This window comes from Falco peregrinus, chromosome 1, assembly GCF_023634155.1.
Source record: "Falco peregrinus isolate bFalPer1 chromosome 1, bFalPer1.pri, whole genome shotgun sequence".
NCBI classification, from domain to species: Eukaryota; Metazoa; Chordata; class Aves; order Falconiformes; family Falconidae; genus Falco; species Falco peregrinus.
This window is the reverse complement of record NC_073721.1, coordinates 68779812-68790394: the sequence shown is the minus strand read 5'-3', so window position 1 is coordinate 68790394 and position 10583 is coordinate 68779812. Positions and strand designations below refer to the sequence as shown.

The 10583-nt window shown below is 34.5% G+C and overlaps 1 protein-coding gene across 13 annotated transcripts in view; it reads right to left on the bottom strand.

Annotated features, from left to right (window-relative positions):
- RALGAPA1 (Ral GTPase activating protein catalytic subunit alpha 1) overlaps window positions 1–10583 on the bottom strand; it is a 132900-nt gene that overhangs the window by 87235 nt on the left and 35082 nt on the right. For 8 of the 13 annotated variants that reach the window (XM_055792983.1, XM_055793090.1, XM_055792721.1 and 5 more), the window contains exons 16-17: window positions 9334–9495; window positions 4837–4977 (exon numbers count right to left, since the gene is read on the bottom strand). In XM_055792983.1, the coding sequence (XP_055648958.1) occupies window positions 4837–4977; window positions 9334–9495 (303 nt within the window). The remainder of the gene's footprint in view (window positions 1–4836; window positions 4978–9333; window positions 9496–10583) is intronic. The other 5 variants (XM_055792896.1, XM_055793364.1, XM_055793268.1 and 2 more) reach the window with 1 other exon arrangement.

Genomic DNA, 10583 nt, shown 5'->3' with positions numbered 1-10583 from the left:
CCCCTTTCCCTCCCCTAAATCTGCTGTGTTACTGCCAAAGTAAAGAAACTATGTTGATCTGATTTTAAAATGTTTCAAACCGTTACTTCATGGATTTCTAGGCTTATTTCAGTATTATTTAATAATGATAACCTGAAGTCACCTTAAAAAAACCTGTTTTAAACTTGCTCACACTTTTCAGAGAATGCTAAGAGCTGGAGATGAATTTCTCGTTTTCCTTCTGAGCGAAGCATAAAAACCGAAGGAATGAGATACATCTGTACTGAACTAAATGTACATGTTGGAAGAAGATGAAAAGTGGTATTTCCACACTCAATTTTTCAGAGAAGTTAAAATGTGAAAATTAAAGTTTGACCTGATGCAAAGTTTACTGAACTGTAAAGAAGCTATTAGAGAGGAAATAGAGCGCTCTATACTGGAAAAAAGTGAGCAGATATCCAAGTTGTTTCAGAAAATAAACATAAACTCCATAATCATCACGTATAACACAATTTATTATCTCTTTCCCTCTCTCTAGCTTTGATAAGCAACAAATTCCTCATCACTGTTCTTATTCAAGTTATTACTAACTATATCAGTTAGCACGCTGAAATGAATGGTGTCTCTCTAGTTGGAGCTGTTAATTCAAATTCTCTATTGACTTCGGCAGAGCTTAACACAAGTTATGCTTATATAGTCTCAAAGCTACATTTTATAGCTGCAAAAAAAGGACCATAGAATTCAGTCAAAAATATGTATGATGTTATATATACGTAATTAATTATACTGTATTAATACAGGTAACAATGATACACAGATCTCATCTTGAGCCCTCAATATGCATCTTTTGTACTTTTTATAAACTCAACTAAAGCAGCAGCCTGAGGATTGCATACTGTGCATGCATGCAGTGACTATGATTTTCTAGGATGTTAAAAATTACTGGATGGAGAACTCCAAATGCACACCAAGCAGCTCCACACATTGAAATAAATTTAGCTAGATTTATTTCAATGTTGATCCAGCGTTAATCTTAGGTGCTCACATATGCGTGTCTAGCACGTGCAAATACACAAACGTTTCCAAACAAACATGTAGTGCTTGTGCCAACAGAGATTTCTTTTTTGTAGAAGAGAGGAAGAAATGAAGGAAATAAAAAATATACTGTTACTGCAATATCAGCACTGAAAATATAGACAATGTTTAAAAACCCAAACAGCTCCTTTACAACCAGGGCTCGCCCTTGCACATGGGGGGTATACAGTCAGACTGGGACACCATCAATTCCTAACGAGCCTTCACTACCTAGATTGCAATTGTGTGCCAAAAGGTTGTGTATCTGACACACTGCACATACTTAGGAGAAATGTGGGTCTGGTTCCCAATATGTTACAGTGAGGAAGAGATTGAAACTGGTAGTTCTAGCCAATCTCATCCAGGCACAACTTTCCTTAAATCAACCCTTACCTCTCCTTTTTCTGCTAGAATGCAGAAAGAAAAAGGTATTTATTCAGCATCAAGTGGGAGACAGAGATGCTAAAATACAAACTCTGGAGAGCCACATTCTGGCAAGACAACATGAGTGCAAGCAGAAGATTCCCATATAACGTTGGGACAGGTTTATATTTCATCATGGAAAGTTAGTTCAGCAACTGGAGAAAAAATAACATGTTTTGCTTCTAAGCTTTCATTTCACTTCTTTTATAAGAACACACTCATCTTGTGAGTTTCTGGGATTAAAAAAAAAAATTTCAGCCATACTGGCATTACAATTATGATTTCTCTGTATTTCATCTTAATGATGACTTACTGATTAGGGAGCAAGGTTTTAAAGGCTTAATATGTGTCTCCCTTTCAGGTTAAAACTTCCTTTGATTCTTTCAGTCCCAGTGGATAAGGAAAAATCTCCCACCTGCAATTCATGAGTCTGCCATTGTGGCCAATTGCTTCCAGGAATCTTGCCGACATCTCACTGCCACTTTTTTTCACAAGCAGTCTTGCACCTGAAAATCCTCAACAGTTCAATACATGAATAGTTCTTTTGCTAGTTACCCTGTAAACATGTAAGACTGTATTTCCTATGATACTAACAGGCTAAAAGAAAAGTTCTTTTCAGAAACATTGCAGATTTCCAACAACTGCACTATACCAAACCACTTTACTAACTAAACATCTTAAAGCATAAATCTCCACTTCCACTTTCTGGATCCGATTTGAAAAGCTGCAGATATTCTGCACATGGAAACACAGCATAATTTAGAAACTACATGAAGGAATTACAATCTTCGGAAAAGCATCTTCCATGATGCTAGATGATGATGTAAATATTGAGCTTTTGCAATAAATTTTGTTAACCTACTGACTGATCTTCAAGCAGAAACATTGTCTCGATAAATAACAAATTATAGTGGGGTATTCTGCCTTACTTTCGAAAATTAATACACTGTACTGTATATAAGGTAAAAGTTCTGGCAAAAATGCTTTCTTTTGGACTATCTATCAAGATTCACTAGTAAGTAATTCAGTGAGTCAATCTTTCAATAAGGAATTTCACATCTAAAAAGGAGATGAATACTATTTCAGAAAACTTAAGATTAGAGCATCCTATTCTTTTGGAATCATTTGAAATATCCTCTCCTTCAAGTTGTGTCAGACCTGAAAGTCAGTTTGGATAACAGGGATATTCATATAAACATGAAATAAAAGGAAGGGCTGTCACAGCTAGCTAAACATCATTCATTACCGAAAGTATGCTTATGATAGAAACAATTTGATTAATTGCCAAATCACATGCTGTAGATCTGGACACAAAAGGCTTGCAAAAAATCATGTATTTACTGTAAGAAGAGAAGGCAAGGAAAATCATAAAGCTCCATGTTTAAAAAGAAAGACTAAAGAGTGAGAGCAATAAAAAAATGCATAAAATTAAAAGAGCAAAGTGCACTCTGATCAGGTGGATAGTTTTTCCTTTACTCTGCTACCTCCCCATCAACACTCCAATGGCTTGCTTTTCTTCACTGGAGCTTTTTAGTTTTCTGGCAATGTTCAGGATTCCTCGGCACACTATGAAGCTGTTTCAAACCCATCTGTTTGAGAAGACACCAAAACCAGGAAGCGTCTAGGACGTTTTCTATGTTAGAAATGCAAAGGTCTGTAAAATTATTTCACTTTTAAATAAAATTACTTTGGTCATGCAGTTTTTGTATCAGATGAGTATCAACAGAAAGGACAACAGCAAGAGAGCCATCAGGTTTGGGACACATTAGAAGAAAGATGTAAGCCAGGACTTTTCAGAATCATGGGTGATAAAATTGACTGCAAAAGCACTTTTGCCTTCTTTACGACAGGATAATTAAGTTATCAGTGACTATATGACAAAATAATAGTTCACTGTGAAAGCCCATTCCCTTTTGCAGGTGCTCTTAAGATGTTCATTAAGAACTGACTATTTCAACAATGTTATGGACAGATAAGATCTATTTCCTAATAGGTCACTCGTGTATGATTCCTTTTAAAAACACTATCTTCTAAGTTCTAACAATTTATATCTCAGAAGAGCTATCCTTTGCACTCATATGTTTATTAATTTATTACATATAATTTGTATTTTTTTACTTTTTGTTTGTGGTGTCAAAATTTGCATTCACAAACTTTGTAGTTTTTCATTGTGAAAGTCTGGTCTCTCTAGAGTGGGTTCCTTGAACTTTCCTGACTCTCCACATATGTTTTCAGATTGAATACTAAGGCACCAAGTTTCTGTTTCACAACAAGACGACTTAATTTGGGACACATAAAAAAATAAAATTATGAAAATACAGTCCTTGGTACTTTCTGGGTAATAAAGGCAGGCAGCAGGAGAGACAGAAAAGAAGAAAAAGGAAAAAAAAAAAAAGAACATATCTTCCATTAAAGAATTACTGCCATTAAGTCCTTATATTTATACACAGTTTTGACTATATATATAGTCTTCCACTGTGCTTTTTTGTTTTTGTCACTCATTGAGACAAAGGCATAATATGACTGTCAGCCTTAACACACTACTAATCTACATCTATGTAATAGCTGGAGCAGAGGGGGAAAAAAATAACATTATCTGTACACTTTCACGCACTCTATTTAAAATCTGTGCCAATTCTAATTGTTGAACCTCTTTGTCCAGAGCAAGCTGCTGTCAAGCTTCTAGTCAACCACCTTCCTGGACCAAACGTAATGTTAAGGAAAACTACAACTCTGTAAAAAATGGATCATTTGGAAAACACCACCAAAACACAGCACTTCAGAATTCCAAAGTGTATATATAGATTTTTTTCATGGTTTTATGTAATAGTGAAAAACAGACATGCTGGTAAAGCGTATTACCGGACACCATATAACTCAAGACATTCTTTCTGATGGGAACTAAAGTATATCATTATCATGGCTGTCCACACAACGCCTATGATACTGAATTCAAAAATTTATATAGAAAGATGTGAATTGCAAATCAAAGTAAAATTACTTTCTTCCTTTCCCTCCCTCCCTCATCACAAATAAAAAATTTAGATTAGTTGTACTCTCTGGTAGACAGAAGCTACATCATTGCTTACCAATAAACTGAAAAACCAAGAGATTTCTCTATTTTTCACTTTTATGATTGTAAACATTGGCACAGCACTAACTTCTAACAGTTCCAGAATGAATTGCAAAATAGCATGATATTTTACATAACTCAAAATATTAATTCTTAATCTCTTCCCCTCTCCCCCCATCCCCCAATTATTTTTTACTTTGAAAAATTTAATGACTTAGCAGAATTTGAAAGCAGAAGGTTTAAAAAAGTGATAAAGGGGGTGCAGAAATTAGCAGAGGTGGCACTACCTGAAAGCTCATCAGAAAGGGGAGTGAGAACAATATCAGGCAAGAAGGGTTTGGAAGTATGGATCAGAACAGGAGCACTTTTAGCACTGCGTATATAGGCCGATGGCAGAGCACATTCACCAATGGATCGGCTTCTCATGGCTTTAAAAAGGAAAAGAAAGAAGTGGGGAAGGAAAAAAGAAGAGTGACTATAATGAAAGGCTTGTGTCACAGAAAAAGCAGCAACAGAGAAAACAAAGATAAAAAGGAAGAAAATTCAAAAATTAAAACATTTCAGCACGGCAGATATTGGCAGAGCTGTAAGAAAAAAATCAGTGGACACATAAGACATTTTGAGTTTTAAACTTTTATGTAAAGCAGCAACAATGCCTTTATTATGACAATTACAGAGATTTTGCATTCAAATCAAGAAACTAATTAACACTTTTTCCCATTGCATCAGGGGTTGAAAAATCAAAGTTAAAGTCGCTCCACAAGCACTCAGCACTTGAAACTTTTAACAAAAAAAGCAACTTACACTACATTTGCATTTTCCTAGTTTCCTTTGGTTTATTCCTGAAAAAGCATCTCTGAATTTTACACAAACCCAAACTCTTGAATTCATGATTGTCCAAAAGAGATTCAAAAGCATAAGGAGAAAATTACCAGTTCTGTGTGGAGAAATTTCCGATACAACTTTTTATAGTTCTACATTAAAAATGAAGTGACTTAAGTTAAATGGATTGACAACAGAAAGTATTAATTTCTTATTCATAGGGTCTGGCTTTTAATCAATACTGGATAAATCTGGCTAAAGTGATCTTAATTCACCTTTTCATACCTCAAATCCTGCCAACAGTCCTACAGAATGGAAAACTTACATAAGAGTTGTGGTATCAAGATCAGGGCTCTATCTGTAGCTTTTCTAATAGATTTAAAATTAATCTTTATGACATTTGTTTTCCTTTGTCAGAGTAAAATACAGCAAGAACCAATACTGCATTCAATCTCAAAGTACACTTGAAGTAGTATTATTTCAAGCAGCTTCCTTTTCAAACTGTTGTATTTGATAACTTGTTTTAAAACAGTTGCTGATAAACTTCTTTTAAGAAAACTTAAGTGCATCTTATCTGTATATTGTCAGTGGAATATTTAACCAGTCTTTGAACTTTTCTGTATATTTTTTCAAAACAACATGGACTGTAGACTTAGAATCATAGTGCTCCTGATCTGTATGGGAATCAGAAGTACACAAATGGAGTGCAGTGAAAAGTTGAGCACATCACACTACTAAATCAGGTTAAAAAGTTGTCCCTTAACAGCAACATGCAGGTAACTTGGGTAGGTCAATGTACATAGAGCAGAAAACACATCTGACAAATGCAGCACAACTTAAGTAGAGTCTTAACATAAGTTTGAAAAACAATTCAGAAAGACAGACATTTTAAGACTGAAGCCATTCTCTGTTAAACTTAGTTTACAAGACAGAAGCCAATTTTTTTTAAAAAAGACAATTATATGTAAGGCTTTAACATCTCTTTGTTTATGAGATAAGAAAATTCAGGATACACTGATAGTTAGATGCATTACATTCATCATTATGCATCTTAAAATGAATGTAGGTAAGAGAAAAAATAACAACCTACATAGTAAATCTTAAGGGTCTTTTCTAATCTAAAGGATTCTACAGTTCTAAATAAAACAAGCTTTTAAGATCAGATACTGTGTTGATTACAAATCTTAACATAAAGTGATCCTTGTCATTTGACTGGATCTTTTGCACCGTATTACGTTGGTACTTGCTGGGGAGGGTGGGCAGAACAACCCATTCACAATTTGGAAGGTCGAAATCTTACAGAAATTTTTGAAGGAGAATTGCAGCATATTATTATTGAAAGCAAAATTAACTTTGAGATGCTGTAAAAGGAAAATGTAATCTCAATGAATTATCATTTTAAATGTGTGACATTCAATTAAGTAGTTAAGTTGAGGCAGACTTAATACCAGAATGTGGACTAGGTATTCGACAGTTTATAACCTTCCACTGTTGTCTACAGACAAAAGCAGAACAGATCAGTAAATTCTGATGCGATATTTTTATAGAACTAGAATCTGCTACCTAAGCCACAAATTCTGTGTCTAGCCTTACAGAAGATTTTTCAACCCATATGCATATCACGTTTAAAGGCCCTTTTCCAAAAATTACTTTACATAAGTTCAGGCTAAAAATGTACACACTGCATATCAGAAAAGCTGTGATTGTTATTTGAGTAACACACACATACACACATATTTGGTGCAGCAATAAATGTGGGCTGGCATGACGATGGCTCAAAAAATAGAGGCGCACAGATGTACACAAAATGTGTACAACATAAAACAGATGAAAAAGAAACCCCAGCTTTTCCTTACCATAAAATATTCAACATGCACATCCCCCCCTACTCAAGATATAAAGAGTATATTACTCACAAAGGAAATACACTATATCATGCAACATATCTAAAGGTCTGACTCAATTCCAGACTTAGCTTGTGGAGCTAATGTTAAACTGAAGACCTACTAGCAAAATGTTCTATAGAAAATCTTACTTATTGTGACTATAAACCAGTATTTTTATTCTGTGACCCTGTGTTAACTGGCATAATTAAGAAGCATCCAAACAGCTCTCTCAGCAGACCTGAGAGACAATTACAAGTAACTGTTTGCAGGCAGTTAAGACACAGGCTTTTGTAACATATTCTTCATTAACATTTTAAAAACCCAGAGTTTTGGATTCTGGCTCTGGACACTCTTTTTGGGTTTTTCATCTTTTAAAATCATCCTACTAATGTGATGCTTGTCCACAGATGGTATTCTACACTATGAATACAGCTGAAATTTTAAATGGTTGCAGTAATACACATTTGGCATATTAATATGAAATATGTGAGATAATTGGAGGAAAGGAACAAAAACATGGAACCTGAAGTACAGTGAAACTAAAATCGGATTAGTTTGCTGCTAACCAGGTCAATATATAGCTTGATTAGGATAAATTTCAGTCATTTTAGAGCTAACATCATATAAATAGCCATCTTTCAAATAGCAGCAAAACAAAACCATTAATAAATTGACCAAACAACATAACCTTCTGACAGAATATCTGCAATATTAACAGTTTGAGAAGGAGAAATTTTAATGTGAGCTTTACCCTGTTAAGACAATTAAGATTTAAAACAAAAAACACCACAACAGTTAATCACAGACCCTGCAGAGAAGCAGAAATTACATTTAAAGTATCTGTGATCCATAAGGAAAACTTTAGTCAAAGTAGGTGCTGTCAGCATGAGATACAGGAAAACTGTGTAGTATTTTAATGCATGAAAAACACAGTAAATTTTGGAGTAGTAACTTCATTTTCTAATGTGCCTATACTGCTTATAGAATAATTAACTCTCCCACACCCAAAAAACCCTTAAGAGAAAATAATTTTTTTTAAATGGAGAACTTTGAAGAATATTCAAATAAAAACTTTGGCTAAATGACCTCTGTGACTTAAAAGAAAAATAACTGCAAATCTTTTTGGAAAAAGAAAGAAAATGTTAATTTCTGAAAAGCTAATACAACTATATTTTCAGCTGCCAATATGCATCCCCAGTTTCTAAAACCATCAGAATGTACCTGCTTCCATGCAGTATCAGTGAAGCAAGGCCACACCATGACTGAAACCACTACTACTACAGAGACAGTGAAAAAGCAAGAGATATTCCTTAAAAGGTAATTTTCCTTTGCATAAGGAATAGCACTGAGATCATCAAGATGAGATAACAAAGAAATTCATAGTCCAGTTCATGTTAAGATATGCTAAGCAAATCATATGAACATTAATCAGTCTTCTTTTGAGCAATCCACCTAAAGCACTGTTTAGCATCCCTCATTTCTAACACAGGAAACAGTACCTGCAAGTAATGAAGTTGAGAAATAGATGACTCCAGAAATGGAAAATTGCACAGATCTGTGCCAATCTTTCATTAATGTAAGATCCGGGGTAAAGTAAAAGACAACACATTTTATACACTATGCAGACATAGACATATTTCTCACACTTTTCTTTGCACAGCTGGAAAACACTCAAGCCTATTATTTTGTGCAGCTTATGAAAAAGTGCACTTAAAAAGCCTTCTATTACCCACTTATCCATACCATTGCTCAAACCATTTGAGCTTTTTTCTCTTTCATACACATACAACAGTACTAGTTTACCATTATAGTTAATCCAGCTTAAGCATGTGATCAAACTTATTAAGAATTTATACATAAACTGCATTACTTCCATTTGCAGTAAATGTCATTCTAGTAACACAAGCTACTCAGCTACCTTCAAAGCACATAAGGCTGCATAACATACACATTTAAGTAATTATTATAGATGGTATACTTTTGCAGAAAGAAGTTATCAACGTGGCTACAAAAGTCGATTATTAATTCCTTACCCTCTCCCAAATGTCACTTATATCAGCTTTTACAGATACGTACCAACTGTTTTCTGCCGCACTATGCTTCTTGCCTTTTCTGTTCCTGGAGAGCCAGTGGTTGTAGCACTGCGTTGTCTCATTGGTGCTTGTCCAGGCTGATCACGGCTCCAGCCTCTAGAAAAGGACTTATCAACTGAAGATTTTGGGAATTCATGCCCAACTCCTGCAAAAATAGAATTGCAAATCTATTCACTTCTGTTCACCAAATATTTGTAGTTGTGTCCTTTCGAAGAGTTTCAAAGCTGGATAGAATAAATCATGTTATGGAACCAAGCATGGTTTCAAAAGTTAAACCAGCTCATTATTGGGTTTTAAATGTACAAATGCACTCAGCCAGCATTAACACTGAGGGGTACTCAAACTTTTTCAGAAGCATTGGTGCTGCTAAACTAGTGCAATTTTCTTTTCTGACCAATCAAGTGCAAAACCACAAGAAAACTGGGTTTACAAAGGTTGTAGCCTGATAAAATGTGTAACTATACAGATTTTTCTTTTGCTGTTCCTATTAGACAAGACACACAAAATCATACATTACAGACCATTAAAATTGTGGGTGTTTTTCAAATAATGTAGTGACATTTGAGGAAAATGAAATAAAGATGATAAAATATCTTTAATATGAAATGCAAAAGTAAAAACATGCGATGATGGGCTCAGAGAACAAGGCTTTTTGGAAATTAACAAAAACATACTACACTAAGATTAAGACAAGATGGAACATATTCAGATTAGAAATTTATATTGAAGTAAATAAAGCTCTATGAGGAGCTAGCAAAATCAACTGTATGTAAAAAAAAGAAGTTAATTAAAGAATATTTGCAGTGTATGCCCCTTATCCACACTGAACTCATGTAATCCGAAATTATACATGATAAACAATTACAATCATTAACAAGGCATCTTCTTGGAAAGTGAGCCCTAGTACAACATGTTCATTATTAATAGCAAATAAACAGGGCCAAAGAAATTTGGCATAATTTGTATGACATGTATTACTTCCAAAGCTGGATTTAACTCTGTGACTCACATTTAACAACAGAGGCTTTTTCTAGAACTCTGTTACTGAAGGCTAACATAAACTCTTCTCAAGTGGCTCTGTATGGGTGATAAAGATGATTCAAAATGGTTTTTAAGCCTATATTCAAGTAACTATACACATTCTTCTCCCACATCAGACGACTTTTTTTTTTTTAATGGTGTCTTTTGCAAGGAAAAGCAGAAAGCTGAGTATGTATAGTATAGGAAAACAAA